The following is a 16,554-nucleotide window of genomic DNA, read 5'->3' on the forward strand; positions in this document are numbered from 1 at the left end:
GGGGCTGAGCCAGCACATGTTACTACAGAGATGTGTGTCACAGGAGGGCCTGGCTCTGGCAGTGACAAATTCTCTGCTACTGATGTGCTGCCTGATGTGCACAGCACAGCCCTGCACCTGGTTCAGAGGGCACAGCTCTGACTGTCCCCACCCCATAAGGGACCTGGAAACTTGTAGGGCTACAGCCAGAAAGCAGCATCACCCAGTAATCACGCGCATCTCCTGTGTCTGATGCTCTCAGCCAACTTCCATCTCATTTTGGCCACAGAAACACAGCTGACTTCCCATCCTAGCCAGTATCAAGCATAAAGGGCAGTGAAGCCAGGCTCTCCATGCCCCAGGAGAGTCTGACAGCATGTGAAATACTGTACTGGGTCCCAGACAGAGCAGTACAAGAACTACTGTGTAACCACAAACTGGGACAACTGGAAGGGGTTTGCAGAAAACCAAAATTAAACTAGGCTGAAAAACCTGAGCACAAAGCACTGGAGCAAATTAAAGAGTAAATATGTATAGTTTGGCCCAACAGCACAGCTCCAGCTATAGCCTGGTCTCAAAGAACAGAAGTGATAGGGATGCAGTATCTGGCTCCACTATATGTAGGAGCTAGAGCTGCCCCTACACTTCTATGCCTCTACATCCAGAGAGAACAGAACAGGCACTGCTGAGTCTGCTCTGCTCCAGTCTCCGCTGTACATCCCAGTGTGCTGCATTGACACAGCTCGCCCCAGACAGGGCACAGAGCTCTTTGCACATTCCTCCTCAGGATGGCTTCAAGTTGCATATTAACAAGGTGCTGGGGGATATAAGGACTGCCAGCACAGGTGCAAGGAACAAACATACCCAGGACCACACTCCTTCCAACCCCATCAACAGCGCTCACCCCAACAGTCCTTTGCAGGCCCTCGGGAGTGGCAGAATCTTATCAGATCAGCCCAATTTCCTTCACTTCCACAGCACATGCAAAGAAGTTAGCTGACATTTGGCTTCTTGCAGAGAACAGCAGATCATTTAGAGAGATTAAGAGCAGCTCCTCTCCCCCAGACACCATCTCTGCCCAGCTGGGCAGCAGGCAGGCTGTGCTGAGCAGTGCTGCTCCAGCGCCTCTCTGTGGATCCCAGCCCTCTTCCTCCTGCACACAATCCACCAGCTGGGATGTTTTTCCCTTCTTAAACACAGAGCCTGACTGTAGTACCTCTCAGTTTGTCACTTGGCCCGGGGAAAACTATGTTTCATCTTTTGACAGTCATCTTTATGATACCTCTGGAAGCTTTTCTATAGTTTTCAGCAGCGAAACATCCCAAATTGGCCTGGGGCTCACGGAGTGAAGGGAATGACAAAAGAGCTGGCAGGGGCATCCTTGTTGGAAGAGGCCAGCAGGTGTCCCTGATCCTCTGCAGAACGTGCCATGAGCTCAGTGCACAGCTCCATCACCAACACACGTGTCAACACCCTGATCATACCAATTCTCTTGTATCCCTCCAAAGAAGCAGAAACAAACGGTCCCCCGCTGAAGTCATGAGGAAAAACAAAGGCTCTTCATCAGCCTCCTGCAGCTGCTTGTTGTTTTCCTTTCTCTGTGCAGCCCGCCAGCTTCTGGTTATCTTGGCCAAGCACATGATTAGGGTTTTAGAGCAACTTCCAACTGCAAACAAACAAGCACATCTTGAGATGAACACACACAAACTGGTGGATGCACAGCACATCTCACTGCTTAACAGATCCTGCCCTACCTCTCCTATAGATGCAGGGAAAGCCCTGTCCTGATTCTGGGCAGGCAGCAGATGGGGTGTGATTAAAGGGCTCAGGTCCCCAAGCCCTTTACATGTGTGCAAACAGCAAGAATTAGCTGTTGGAGCAGCCACGTATTCATTGTGCTGGCTGTCTGCAGAATGGGAAATCCTGCCCGGAGCAATCCTCCATGCCCAGATATGGCAGAAGGTCCATTGTTTCTTAAACTGCCACAGAAACATAATAATTCAGCCGTTACTGCCACCACAGCAAGAGCAGAGCAAAGGATGAAGGACTGCTCCTTGTTCACTTCATTGCAGGTGGTTCGGCTTAAACAGGCATTGGAGGCGGTTGGAGCTTACCAGCCTGGCGTTGCACTGAAGCAGATGGCAAGTGCTCACACAGCCCAGTATCGATATCCATAACAATCAGATGAGCTGTGAGCTGTAAGCTGTGGCAGAAGGAAAATGGCAGCACAAAGGGCCTTACTGGGGTTCTCAAAACCCTTCACCAAGGCAGCAAATAGGAAGGCTTACAGTCAAATACTTGTATCGGAAATTGCAGAACAATGGGGATGCTGCTTCTGTTTCCTACCTCCACACCAGACTGGTTGTCTTTACAACCAGAAGAGCTGAGATCTCTCACCAAAACTCAGTGCAAAATAAGATGATTTGCTTTGAGAACCCGAAATGGGACTTTGGTGTGGGAGTGCCTGCTTAGCTCTGTGCTGAATTCCATGTATTGATGCTCTGCTGAACCTTCGGGGGAGTCACCAGCAGGAGATGTGGAAAAAATACAGCTCAGCCATGCACACAGGAATGGCTGTTGGCAGCTTTGGTACATTCTTTGTGGATTAGACAGTCGCCCTGGAAGCACAATCAGTTGTAAAGAGACTGAAGCTTTCTGATGGTATTTATATAAATCTTTGTTACATGCACTAACACAGCCCTCCTGAGGTGGTGACTGCAATGTCACAGCTCTGCAGTGCCAGGAGCCAGGTAAATATGTTTTGTAGATGCTTGAAATGTATATTCTCAGTCTCCTCTCCTAAGTCCCCTCAAGTTCCTTTGGCTGCCATAAGAAACAAAGATGCCCAGTGTAAAAATGCATTTCAGCTATCAGCCCCCAGCTGAGCAGCCGTATTCTACAGCTAACACCAAGGTGCTGCCACAGAACTACAGACCTGAAAATACAAAGGGATGGTTCACCTTTTTATGGCCTCTGACCTGTGTTTGGCCCAGGTGAGGCCTGAGTCACTCTGCAGTGTCACTGCCCTGCTGTACTCTGGAAATGCCCATCTTCATGGTTGATCTGCTGCCTGGATTAAAAAGACCAAGTCAGAGCACAGGGATGCTGCTGCCTGCCCACCTGGCTCAGAGCAGTAGACAAGACATAGAGATGAGATTCAGCAACAAGAAGAACAGAAGATTGGAGTCTGATAAAACATCATTTCTTGGAGGAAAGGCTTTATTCAGGAGGGAATTATAACACACCGTATTGCTCTGATGTTCCAGGGCCTTGAGAGGACTCAAATACTCAGCACAAATCCTTAGCTGAAGCATGCAGGTGTTAGACCTGTCACCTCAGTAATAGTTCTTTCCTACCTGGAGACTCTTCCATCAGCTGTGTTTGTCCCTGATGAGGAGGAGTTGAGCCCTGCTGGAAGGAGCTGAAGATTAAGTAAGAAGAGAGGCAGGGTACAGGTCCTGGTGGCTGCACTGTGGCAAGCAAGCTGATAGTTCACATGACAAATTGCCCCAAGCTGGATAGGAGCAGGATGGATTTGAACAGAGCTGATAAAATATCTGTGCTGGATTATTGGTCTGCAGGGCTGTGATAGAGCAGAACCTCGCCCTCAGGATGCAGGGCTGACAACGACTTCTTCTGCCCCTTTATGTTCTGACTTTCCCTGCCCATGGTAGCTGCTCATACCTGCATCCACTTCAGTACTCAGATAATGATCCCTGAATCCTAGCAGTCACTGCTGCCTCACAAGGGAAGGAGAGTGTCAGCACAGCCCCTGCCATTCTCCCAGCTGACATAATGCAGACTTTTTAAGATTAAGATTAAGGAACAGAGCTGGTGGCATGGTATGAAAGTCTTCTGTCCCTAACTAACCAGATAACACCACAGCATTCACTCTGGATACAAGGAATCTGGGGAAACCTTTCAGGTAGTAAGTGCTGTAAGGTCATACCTGTGCCCGTCTGTTCCAATTCAGATTGGAAAATTGAAACTTGGTGATAAGAATGAACAGACTGTTATTGATGTGGATCTGGCTCCAGGTTAAGAATTCAAGGAAGAAGTGACCCAATAAGAGATATCACATTGCCATCTAGTGACAACACGAACTCAGTGCACCTGCTGAGCTCTGCGCCCTATATGAGAGTGACCCTCGAACCGAAAAACCCACAACACAAACCTACTTAAGTATCGAATTGACCTAGGAATGGTGGGGAGCAGCGTGGTACAAAGAGATCCCAGCTCTGCCTGGCTGTGGGGACCAAAGGAAGAGGCAGGCAGTTAAGCAAGTTTTGTTATCTGACAGTCTTGCACTATGATTTACATTGCACAAATTCACCTAGAACCAGCACACTCTCTTTACCTGGAATGAAAGGCCTGTCCCAGGCACCCAGATTTCCAGCTGTGAGTTATCCTAGGGAGGACAGAAAGGAGAGGAGGAAGGGACACATGTTCTGGGCCGCTGGCAGGGGTGCAGTTAGTTGAACATCAACTTTATGCAGACAGATGTCTGTGTCACAGTGCACAGAAGAACCCAGAAGTTCCAAGATGAGAGCTTGCATGGATGTGACACCACAGCTTGCAATAATGCACTTACCTTACTTATCTCTGCACTTACAAATCACTTAAGAAAATGTTACATCTCTCAATGGCAGGTTCTCTAGGACTTGAAAGGCAAATCTGGCTTCTCTGGGAAAGCCTCCTTCAGTGGGTAGGAGTTGATGTGAGAAAGGAAGATGCTGCTGTGACTGGCTCTGCTCTGTGCCAATACATCTGCCTGCTGCTGCTCATCAGTCGGTCAGAAACAACAACAGTGAATGACTGTTAGTAGAGATGTACCAATATGTACCAGTATATAACAGCTAGTCATTTCTGAGCAACTCTTATAGATTAACCCACAAGATCACGTTGTGAGAATTTGTACTCCCACCCCTCTCTCAGACATTCACCTGACTAGGATTATGCCACTGCTTGACATGTCTTTGTACCAGCAGGTTGTAATAGTGACAATGGCAATATGTGGCAAAGGGGCTGGTGTGAGGTTCCAGCCAATCCCCTTCCCTATGGAAACAAAGCCTGCTTCCTTCTGAAGAAGAGCCCCCCAAACCAAAACCAGAATGATGCTGGAGTTGCAAGTCCCATCTGCCACGCAAGCAGGAAACCACAATCCCCAGAGCAGCAGAGTTGATAGAAAGATGGCGGGAGACACTTATTCTGTCTTCCAGGTAGAAGTTACTCTGTTAAGAACAGAAAGAACAAGAAAAAGTGCCCTGGGTACCTGGCAGAGACCTGACCAGCTGAACATCAGCCCTGGAGCAGGAATACCTGTAGTTCTGGCTTAACTACTGGATTTCAGGGCTGGGACCAACTCCTAGCAAAACCAAGTTGTGTGGCATGGCACAGCTATCTGGGTGAAGCTAGTGGAAAATCTGAGCCTCCCAGCTGGACCCAGCCACTGTAACGCCTTGTCTCTTCGGAGTGAGATCTACCAGAGGCTGCCTCACCTGTCTGCCAGGTGCATGGTGATGCTGGACTTCCTGGCCCCGCATGCTCTCACCAAACCAAAGACCAAAGACCAAAGTCTCCTCTGTACACAGCACTAGAAGTTCCACAACGGGAGAGGCAGAATCTATACCAGGGCAAGATGCCCCATTGCTGGCAGCTACAGCGCTCTGCAGAAAATGGATGCAGCAGATTAGACAATCCTCTGGAATGGCAGTCACAAATAGTGGGTAACCTGGGGAGGCATTAAGAAAACTATTTTCAGATTTGCTCTCCTCCTCGTTCCTCATTTTCCCAAATCGTGAAGAACTGCCTGAGTGACAGCTACTGCCACTGAACACTGCCACCCCCCACAGAGTGCTCTGCGGGGGAAAGCAAGAAGTTCTTACTTTCTCCCTAAATGATTGAAGCAGAGATTGTGCTTCCCATCCCAGTGCACACTGGTACCAGCTGGAACACCTAGCATGCAGAAGGGGACAATAAATGTGGGAAGGAGATCAGGGAATGAAGAAAGGAACAATTCAAGACACCAAAACCCCATCAGAAAACTTTTGTTAGAGCTCTCATAATTTTCTTGACAGGATTTATAGGAACTGCTCCCACAAACAAGAACACAACAAACCCTCCCTTGCCTGTGATTTTTTATTTATTTATTTATTTATTTTTAAACTTTGCCTACGTGTTCTCTCATTTAATTTAAACCAAGGAGCAAAGATCGTTTGACTCCATGCTGGCATAGGGTTGACAGTTTAAGTCAGACTTTTGTTCTGGAAGATGGAATTTACAGAGTCAACCCAACCCAGAGTCAGTGATCTCTAACTGGAGCTCAATGTCATGCAGTGACATACTTCACATGTCAACAACTTTTAGCCCAGTTGGATTACCTGACTAGTCCCATCTACAGGATCCAGCTGGGGAGGAGAAAATGAAAAGTAGCATGTCTGAGTAAGGAAGGAAAGAAATACATGTAAAAGAAAGGCCTTGATAAGTAGGTAGCACTGCAACAGCATCTGGAATGATGCTAATCCCCTGTCCTGAAACCTTAGGATGAAAGCAGTAGAACCAAGCCAGAAGCTTCCATCTGTACTTCACATGTCCCACACTGAAGTTTCATGGAACAGAATGCTGACTAGGACTCCCACTCAGCTGAGGACTTCATCCTTGCTCTCATTCTCACCCTCAACCTCCAGATACCCCTGATAAGTGCTGCAAAAATCACCTCCTGCTTCTCCCACTGGGAGTCCTCAATCAGGTGACTGTGCCCCAAACCCAGCATGCTGCCATCATCTGCTTTCTTCAAGGCATCCAAAGGGCTTTGGAAATTTGCTCCTAGATCAGAAACATAAAAGAAAGAGTCACAGCCCTGGGAGAAACAGACACTATGGAGATGGAGAAGAGCCCAGATGCACGTTCACTATCCCATCTTCAGGGAGGCATTGTCCTGAAAAGGACCACAGTGCATTTTCCTGGTAGAAGTAGTTCAACATTAGGAACATACACTAGGGACCCTACATATCACTAGCCCATTTTCCAGTATTTGAAGGGAGAAATTAGGAGAAGTCATCTGAGGACACAGCTCACCTTGCCTTTCTGAGGCATTTTGACATCATCTCAGTACAAGGTTAGCTCCCTCCCCATCTCGTCTGCAAAAGAGAACATTCTTATGAATCCAGGATCAAAGAGATAAGATAAGGGTGCTGTCAGGTTGCCAGAATCTAGGAAGCAGCCTCCTCTCTCTCTGGTGGCAATGAAGCCAAGGACGCGTGACATCTGATTCCAGACACACTGAATTATTTTGTGCTATCAAAAGTGACACGTGAGATGGTTGGGCAACAAGTAGCTCCCACTACAGGATTACAGCTAACTGCAAAGACAGCACAGAGAGGAAGGAGGGAGGACATTTCCAAAACATTCTGGTGTTAAGTAGATTTAAGGGCCATGATTCCTTTGCCACCTGCGTGTTCCAAGTACAGAAATATCCTCTGAGCTGTAATGGGTTTGGGTGGCTTCACTTTCAGCAGCAGCACTCAGGGACTCAGCTTTACATCCACTTTGTCTGCAGACACAGGAGACTCCTGCAACAGAATAATGAAGAGCTGACAAAAAATAAAGCTGCAGAAGCAGGACTAAAGGTTGCAGAACACTGATGAGTGCAAGGAAAGATTTGACTTCAGAGATCTTAGGACTTAAGCTTATAGGCGTGCTTTGCTGGGAATGGAAAATCCTAAAGGGTCCCGCACTGCTGTGCCCCCACCACACTAACACACACCAAGGACTCAGCTAAACAGAAAAGTTCTGGCTAAATAATCTTACCATGTCTGAGAAGGAAGGGGTGAGAACTCAGATGGATAGAGGTGAAACCTAAGAGCGTGAAAGTGACACAAGAGAAGGTTTAGCACTGACTCAGCATTTAAAATTCCCCAGAACAGCCCAGCACATTCACTGAGGTCAGCTACCATCTCTGCAGAATCATCTCTGTGCTGCTCAAGACTTTTCTGACAAAGAACAGAAGTGGCAGTGGTCAGTCCCAACAAGCTCTCTGTGCCAGGGTGGATTCAGCTATGAAGCCACCAGGCTCCTCTCAGAGGCAATCTGAAACAAGAACCCAAGTCACTGTCCTTACCAGGACCAGACTCTACAATGGAGGTACAAGGTCTGATTCCCTGCTTGCTCCTTCACTTTCCCTGAATGACACAAGGGAGAAGCTCTGGGAATACCCTTGCACAGGGCAAGGGTGGATGGGGCAATGCTGCTGGGAAAGGAGCTGGCAGTTTCAGGGAGGGGCAGCAGGAATGCTGGCCCTGGGACCAAAGGAATCCTGTTGGAAAGCATGTCCTGGGAGAGTACACATGTTCCAGTAGCACAAAGGCCTTGTGCAATGTGGGCTGGGTGGCTGGAGCAGCTGCAGAGACGCATATGGGCTGCCAGACTCGTTCAGCCTGTATCTTGCTGTCACTGCTTGCAAGAGCAAGACCTGGGGAAAGACCTGCAGGCAAGAGGGTATAAGAAGTTACACCAAGAGTGGGGAACCATTTCGTACTGCAGATGTGCAGTTCGACCTCCTTTCCCTAAAAGTCAGCCTTGCTGCAGCTTATGAACTCCTTTCTGTCTCCTTCAGCCAGGAATCCTTAAGCAATCTGTAGACCTCCAGAAAACTTCTGAGCTGCGTGCATTGGGAAACCTTGTTGAGCAACTGGAAGCAAGGAGGAAAGGTCTCTCAAGCAAGCAGCCTCCATTTTCTTACATCCTTAAAACATGTGGCTATTTTTTTAAATACAAAATCCCTGTGAGATCCATGCAGTCCACCTCTCCTCTCACTTAAAGATTCATATGTATGACTGAGGCTGACATCACAGCCTCCAGCTCAGCCTCCCAATGTCCTATGAGCACCACAGGAAGGAAAGCTGCTTCAAGGAGCCTTCTGACACTAGGAACTGCTCTGACCAGTTCCAGTCAGCCAACTTTTGGGATCAGCACTGATCCACACCAGGCCTTTTGGAAAGGACAAGGAGTGGCAGAAGCAATTCTTTAAGCTGGAGGAGGAATGGGGAAGGTTAGAAATAGGATTCCTGGGCACCTAGAATGCTTGGCATATTTGAAAAGCAGTGGAAATCACTTCCCCAAGACTAGTCTAAAGGCAGGCTCATTCCTCTGGTCCTACATGGAAGGTATCAGGGACCTCCAGCAGCTGCTTTTGCTGCTGTTACACCTCTGAGATGCTGGCACTCAGAAATGAGTTTGGCACTCAGAGAGTGTACATCACATCACAAAACTACCTGCATGCTCCTGGCTTAGTGAATAGACTCTGCTGATCTCAGGAAATTCTGTCATGGGCAATTAGTGCTCTTCATGACTTTCTATGCCTGCCCTTGACCAGCATCTCATGGTTGGCAACTCTGCCTGCACCCAGTTGAAACTGGGTGTTTTTGAGGTCCCTTCCAACCCAACTATACTATGATGATGGTAACTGACTCGGTACTTACCACCTCGTTTAGGATTTTAATGAGCAGGAAGTTTCCTTGTGAAAGCAGAAGAGTCAAACAAGCCCTGCAATGGAAATACAGATTTTGCAGAAGGAAAGTGAACAGATGGCAGCTGTGCTCTTGAGAGAGGGCTGTTATAACGTGCTGGGGTGTGAACAAGGCTATATTTTTTTCCTGGGCAGGTGGAAGAATATCCCACTGCTTCCAGCAATAAACTTTCATTGGCTTCCTTATGTCAACACCAGCAAGCACTCGATTGTACTCAGCGATGCATAATGGATTTTGAAAGCTATCTCTGCCAGAAATGACAGGTTTCAGATGAATCAAGAAACAAACCTATTTACCACAGGACTGTGCAATTACAGATACTAAAACAAAGCAGAGGCAAGAGGTGACACCTAGCAATGCTTTTTTCTGTCTGGTCCAATGTATTCCTAAAATATATTGCACTTCAGCCTCAGCTCCACATCTGCCTTTGCTGTTCCAGTCAGGACACCGAACCCACACCCTTTTCTAATCCCAAGGCCCTAGGGCCACTCTATCACCTTACAATCTGTTATCTAACACCTTTCTCTGCAGGGCTTTCTAGGAAACCTGTCAGCCATACTCACACTCCTCCTGATTTAGCACCCTTCCATAAAGTAGCTGCCAACTTTTCAGCACAGCGACCCGCAAGTCAAGATGGGGAAACCCATGTCCCACTCACCAATTCCATCCACAGCCTGCGCAGTGTGGTTCCCATTCCCTAACTCTGTGGAGCTGATGGCACAAACCTCTGTCTTGACTACATCCCAAGCACTGACCTGCTCACAGTCAAACATCCTGAAGGCAGCCATATCCACGCACAGACCAACAAAGATGTATTTTCCAGACACTGCCAGGCAATTGGCTTCCCCAGTTACCTACCAAGAAAGGGAAAAGATAAGTGCACCCAACTAGCAGCAGACACAGCTTCCTAGGTTGGAAAAGACCCGTAAGCCCAAATGTCAGCCACTATCATGCCACTGACCACATCCCTCAGTGTCACATCCCCATAGCTCTTGAACACCTCTAGGGACAGTGATCCCAGCACCTCCCTGGGCAGGGGACAGATGAGACAGGCAGCACTTCTGCTTCAAATGCCCCTGTGGCCCCAGGAGCAGCCCTTTTCTCTAATATTCACCATAACACAACCCTGAGCTCACTCATTTGTATGCTACTAATTACCTTCTCCTGAGCAAGTGAGGGCGGAGCCAGGCAGAAAAGCAGAAGGTGAATTTAGTGCTGTTTAGCATCTGCTTCTTTCTTTTCAGAGAGGTGTGATAGATGAGTGAGAAGCAGAACCTGTCAGGCAAGCTGAGAAACTGCAGTGAATTAGTGGGGTGGTGGTGCGTTCTGAGGAAGGTGATGGATGGAGGGATGCAAAATCAATTCAGTAGATATTCTCTAGAAATACTGCTACGGTAATCAGTGTTCTCCTTGCTCTGAGGTTCTCTGTATCTGGAATTCAGCTGTAGGAAAACATTCGGTGAGACAGGCCTTCCATTTTTGTGCTTCTTGGAGTGCCTCACTTCTCTCAGCAACTGTCAGAGACCAACACCACCACTTTGCTGACCACCCTGAGGGGCTGAGGTGCGGCATCACACAGCCGATTGGGATCCTGTGGGAAGAAATCCTCCTTGTCCTCCTCCAGACCTGCTCAGATGGCAGAAGAATCACCGGGGGATGCTGCCCAACAAGCACAGACATCCTTCTGCCTTTCCGGATGCAAAACACAGCGCAGATGCAGCCCCCAGAGGAGATGCAGAAGGAGGAGCCGTACAGTATCAGCATTCATGAGGTAATGGGGGAAAAGAGAAAGGTGATCGATGAGCTCCAAGTGGGAATGGGGTTGCTTGCAGTGTAGGCAAGCCTGTTAGACACAGCACATTTCTGCTTGTTGCATGCATTGCTCATGGCCTGGGGATATCTGCCACACGGATACTAGGAGCTACATGTCAAAAGAAAGAAAGAAAGAAGGAAAGGAGAGAAAAGGAAAAGAGAAAAGAAATAGAAAGGAGATAAAAGAGAGAAAAGAAGGGGGGGAGGGGAAGGGAAGAAAAAAAAAAAAAGGAAAAAGAAAAGAAAAAAAAAAAAGAAGAAGAAGAAAAAAGAAAAAGAAAAAGGAGCTTTCGCAGTGAATAAACCCAACCAAAAGGCAAAGGACAACAAATGAACGCAGCTGCCTGTCCCGAGAGCCGCTACCCCCGCGCGGCGTTCCCAGGCGGACCCTTTTAGAGGTGACACCGCCCGCCCCCCCCACCCCGCCTCGCTGTGTACTGGTTGCCACGGCAACGGCGCCGCCCGGCCGGAAACGCGCTCCGTAGCGGAGGGTTCCGCCGTGAGACGGGGCGGGGCGGAGCGGAGCGTCCGCGCACCTCCCGGGGCGCCCAGCTGCCACCGCCATGCAGGGCTTCGTGGAGTTCACCAACCGCAGCCAAGGGCGGGAGAGGATCTTCCGGTGAGTGCGGAGCTGCGGTGCTCAGCACCATCCCGGGATCCTCGGGGCTCCCAGCCGCTTTCTGCCCCCGCAGCTCCCAGGCCTCCCCCCCGTCCCCGTCCTCCTTCCGTCCCCAATAGCTGCCCCCCCTCCCGGCTCCCACAGCCGCCCTGCCCTCCTTCTGCCACCCCTGCGAATTGTCCATCTTTCACCCGCCTGCCATTTTCCTCGTTTTTCCATTCCAGAGCCACTCAGTACACATGCATGTTGCTTAGCTATGTCATAGAGCGTAATGCTGATAACGAGAAGCTGGTGCTGAAACTCAAGCAGCTGGAATCTAGCATGAGCTCTGGCCGTAAAAGTAAGTACCGCTGTGCAGAGGGGTCCTTCCCCACGTGCTCCTTCCATCCAAGCAGCTCTTGGTGTTGGGGGCTTTCTTTGGGCCGCAGAACCCCCTTTAGTGTGTTCCCAGAACTGCCCACAGTCCTTATCCCTGCCAGAATCAATAGGGCCAGAATGACATTTATCGCCTCTGGGAGCTCAGTCATGCACCGTTCTGTACTTTCTCTTTAACCTGAATGCATCCCTCCATGCCGTGTCACACTTGCTCCCCTTGTGCTGTTGCTGCGGTTGTAGTTTGCTTTCAGGCTGACCTTACACCTACTTGTCAATTGCTCAATTCTGGAACAGCTTCCAGAGAGAAATACACAAACTTAATACGTTACCATAGATTAGTTTTATTATTGCAATTACGTCTGGAGGATCATTTCTCGGAGAGAGTATCAGCATAGCTGTAATTCTCTTGCTTAATCAACTCGCTTGCAAAACGAATCTCTAACAGACTTCAGGCCTAAATTCAGAGCCTTGCAGTTCCACTAACCCTTGGGTGCTGCCAACATCTGCCACTGTTGTAGTGCTGCAGGTTATAAAAAGTATTTTGCATACTATTGTATTAACATTTGTGGAGTGAAACCCAACCTGCACGAGGGATGAAATCCTGCTTGCCCTGTGGTAAGGCTTGGAATGGAATATACTACTCCTGTTTGCAGGGAACTGCAGGACAAATTCATGGCTGGGGAGGCACAATTTCACAATTTTCCTTAAGACAGGAGTTGTTAAGACATACAAATGCCCAAAGCCTGTTTTTGAAATGTACCCATGGAGCAGTGACGTTCTGAGCTGTGCACAGAGCTGTGCCCCTGCAGTAGCCATTCTGACCTTTGTGGCATTTCTTGCAGTGTTCCGGCTGGGCAATGTGGTGCACGCCTTGGTAGCAGCCAAGAAAACTACAGAGCTTCCTGAAGTGCTTCCTCGCATCTGCCTGACAGCCTCCAACCTGACACGTGCTCTGTACTTCTTCTGCGACACGGTGCTGTGGTTGAAGAACGTTGGACTCCAGTCTGACATCAATAAAGCAAAGTGGCAGAACTGGGCTACCAAGTGCTACTACTTCTCACTGCTGATGAACCTGGCCAGGGATTGGTATGAGGTCTCTTGGAGGCTGGAACAAGCTGTACAGGAAGAAAAGATGAAGGAGAACTGTTTCTGGGACGAACAACATCAGCAGCTAAACTCTTCCAAATGTAATGGCTTGCATGGTTTTCTCTTCCTGCTGTTTCAAATACTCAGAAGGCATCCTCCTCTGCTGCTAGACATGGTGAAGAACCTCTGTGATCTCTCTGGTCCTTTGGACACACTGGGGATCTACAGAACCAATCCAGGTGTGATTGGTTTCTGTGGACTCCTCTCCTCTCTGGTGGGGATCCTCACTCTAGCGAGCCCACATCTGAAGCTGAAAGATTGATGTAAGAGGAACTGCTCAGTGCGCAGTGAGCCAGCAGCTTTGATCCTCTGACAGGTTCTTATTCTCCACGTGGCACTTTAAAAATGAAGACGTCTCACTTTAACCTCAAGATGAGTTTTTTTCCCTCTGCATAAGACACTTCTGCCCTTTGTCCTTCCCTGTGCCTTTGCAGATGAGTTTGGTGCCCAACAGAGCGAAGGTGGAAGAAGGCAGAGTAATATTGCACAAACAGAAAGAGGACTTGGAACATGGCTGCTAGATAAGGAAATATTGATGATCCTCTATTTTAATATAGCTTTATGAAATAGCTGCCTAGACTACTGTAGTATGTGTATGACTCATAACTAATCATGTTTACACAGGAAAGCTAGAATTCAGCAATCAAACGTTCCTATAGCCAAATTTTCTATAGTATGTTCAGACAAGTTAGAAACTGTGGTTAGATAGCCTAAAGTAAAGCCTGAGTGTTCTGACAGGACTGGATTGCTGGATCCTGATTTCTGTAGGCAACTGTTTGATGATAACTGGAAAGTGGTGTCATCTGAGCTTTCAGTGATCCCTATGTAACGTGAACATGCACTGCTTACTCTGGACCTACAGTTTGGTGAGTGCCAACTTAAGTCTCAAGAGATCAAAAACTTCTTTTCCTTTGATAATATAAGCCAAGATGGGTTGGCCACCAACTAACTCTTCCAGCAGGCCATGGCTGAGGATTTTGGTGAAGAAATGCATGTGGGAAATGCTGGTCTCATTGCTGCTAATGCTGTGATTTGTAGGGATCTGAGTGCAGTGAAGCTGTGAATCTGGAACCTGTCATAAGCACTACATTTCCCATTACATCCACACCTTAATTCCTGTGATTCCAAGTGAACCATTTTACATTAATGACAGTGTGATAAGCAGCTTGTTCTGCTCTTTTAATTTTACTTGAAAAAGTCCAGTGTAATAAGGAGCTTTGGAACCTGCAGTTAAGGAGAAAAGGCCGTCTTGGAGCTTGTCAAGTAAGAAAAGCTGCAAGGGTGTTTCCAGTTGTGTAAGCTCCCAGAGGGAAGGGAATGGAGTCAGACTTGATCATATATCAGAATGTCCTTGAAGAGAAGCTTATTACCTGGATTTGGGCATTCATGTTTCAGATTTTCTTTCCTGATCCTCTCTATCCTTCCATCATGACAGCAAGATTTCTTGTGTGTTCCCTCAGTGGTTCTACCGTTTGAAAATGCCTTATGTTTGCCCTGCGACTGCATAACTGCTCTTCAGTTTTCTGGCTGGAATGATTGCCTGGCTTGTGAGCTAGGTTAGAGGAGAAATGCTGTGTCCAGCAATCTGAGAGCTTACATGATGTGCTGCCTTTGTTGCTCCTGACTTCACAGAGTATCAGTTCTAACACATCTGAGAAAAATTTGCACGTGACATAGGACACAAAATTATTGCTTTTCTTCATCATTGCCACGCCTGTGTGTTCTGTTGCTTTCTGACTGTACAGGCTGCTTGTTTAATCTGTCAGGAGATGTGAATAGAGATTATCCTAACCAGGACCAACATACTTGATTATTATTTCTGATACTCTCTGTAAACAGAAATTAAAAGGTGCCGGTCACCTTTATTAAAGGAGGAGGCTGTGGAACTGAGCAGGCATGGTAATGCAGTGGCCCAGTTTACCTTTAAAGTCATTGTGGTGGTGCTTGGAATTACTTCCACTTTGAATCTGAAGTGTTAGGCTGCCAATGAAGTGTTTGAAAATAGAGGTTGCTGAGCAGGGTAATTAAGTGTGTCTGAAGACCAAACATGGCCTGTAGCAGCTCTTCTTTTTAATATGGAAATGAATACCACTAAAAGTAGAGCACTCGGCAGCTCGGGCCATAATGAATGTGTTGTCTTCAAGGGCTTTTTCTTGCTACTTGTTTAACAGTTGAGTTTTTCGTTGTTGTTTCTTAGTTTCTTTATACAATGTGCCTTTGAATTGCTGACACTGTGTGGCCAATCCCTCCCTTGGTCAGATTTGACCGTTATCCCGGTGTCAGCAACGAGAGAAAAAAAAGAAGTCTTGGTGATCTATCAGCAGAGCCCTGGCCACTCTGCCTACAGAATCTATTTTCTTGCAAGAGCTACATTATGAATTGCTCTCAGGAGACCTCTTGGGTACAAAATAGATCTTATGCTGGTTTGCAGACTGATTCCTCTTTTTCCTATATAGTTCATAGGTAAGGGGGAATGGATTCACACACTGATGTGGCCCTGACTAGATACGCATCCCTGTGCCAAGCAAACACTGTGCAAAGTCACAAAGTAGTCCTCGGTGTTCCTCCTGGAGGGGCTGGGATGGCTCAGCAAGTACAGACTTACCCTGGGAGATGGAGCAATGACTTTTCAGCCTTTCTCAGCCTTACCTCCATTTGACATAACACGGGTCAGTGTACAGGAGTAACTTTAGTGGATGTTAAGCACTAATACTGCCTTTCTGCTCCCCTGCTGCGGGCTAGCAGTTTAATGCCTTAATGTAACATGACTGAAGCCATAGAATTGCAATCAAATGGAGAAAATCCTTTTAGTGCCTTTTCTATGTATGTTTCTAATACAACAGTTGGAATAAGGAGAGCTGTTTGAACACAAGCAATAAACCTTGATGCATATGATACTGAATCTGTGTGTGACTTTGAGGATGGGGAAAAGAGATTCTGAAGGAGTCCTCTCTCATATTACTGAGATTGCTGAAGCTGTTGCAGATGTTTAATGATGGATTAAGGGCAGAGAGTAAAAGATAGCATCTCTAGCTGAGATGGGGAGAGATGGAGAAGGGATAACCAGTAAAACCGAGCTCTTGCTGGTAGCTTACT

The 16,554-nt window shown here is 47.7% G+C and overlaps 2 protein-coding genes across 2 annotated transcripts; one reads left to right on the forward strand and one right to left on the reverse strand.

Annotated features, from left to right (window-relative positions):
- Window positions 1–377: 377 nt before the first annotated feature.
- On the reverse strand, window positions 378–11,507 carry WDR93 (WD repeat domain 93). Its single transcript, XM_090149283.1, is given in 17 exon segments — window positions 378–1,645; window positions 2,958–3,049; window positions 4,337–4,636; window positions 4,638–4,759; window positions 5,252–5,270; window positions 5,392–5,815; window positions 6,623–6,697; window positions 6,700–6,801; window positions 6,835–6,838; window positions 7,464–7,550; window positions 8,255–8,461; window positions 9,459–9,490; window positions 9,493–9,522; window positions 10,165–10,362; window positions 10,940–11,028; window positions 11,030–11,126; window positions 11,129–11,507. Coding segments are annotated over 15 exon segments (1,677 nt in total). The 5' UTR covers window positions 11,271–11,507; the 3' UTR covers window positions 378–1,645; window positions 2,958–3,049; window positions 4,337–4,587.
- A 291-nt stretch (window positions 11,508–11,798) lies between these two features.
- On the forward strand, window positions 11,799–16,341 carry PEX11A (peroxisomal biogenesis factor 11 alpha). The gene is made up of 3 exons (XM_031587723.2): window positions 11,799–11,937; window positions 12,162–12,277; window positions 13,155–16,341. Exons 1-3 carry the CDS (start codon window positions 11,882–11,884, stop codon window positions 13,718–13,720), a joined length of 738 nt encoding a protein of 245 aa, XP_031443583.1. The 5' UTR covers window positions 11,799–11,881; the 3' UTR covers window positions 13,721–16,341.
- The last annotated feature ends 213 nt before the right edge of the window (window positions 16,342–16,554 follow it).

This window comes from Phasianus colchicus, chromosome 12, assembly GCF_987193195.1.
Source record: "Phasianus colchicus chromosome 12, bPhaCol1.hap1.1, whole genome shotgun sequence".
NCBI lineage: Eukaryota > Metazoa > Chordata > Aves > Galliformes > Phasianidae > Phasianus > Phasianus colchicus.

What these genes read in the sequence shown, in the direction of transcription:
- PEX11A (XM_031587723.2), top strand. Translation starts at nt 11,882, where the DNA reads ATGCAGGGCTTCGTGGAGTTCACCAACCGCAGCCAAGGGCGGGAGAGG. An exon ending in GGGCGGGAGAGGATCTTCCG is followed by an intron (nt 11,938 to 12,161) that starts GTGAGTGCGGAG and finishes TTTCCATTCCAG; the next exon opens with AGCCACTCAGTACACATGCA. An exon ending in CATGAGCTCTGGCCGTAAAA is followed by an intron (nt 12,278 to 13,154) that starts GTAAGTACCGCT and finishes CATTTCTTGCAG; the next exon opens with TGTTCCGGCTGGGCAATGTG.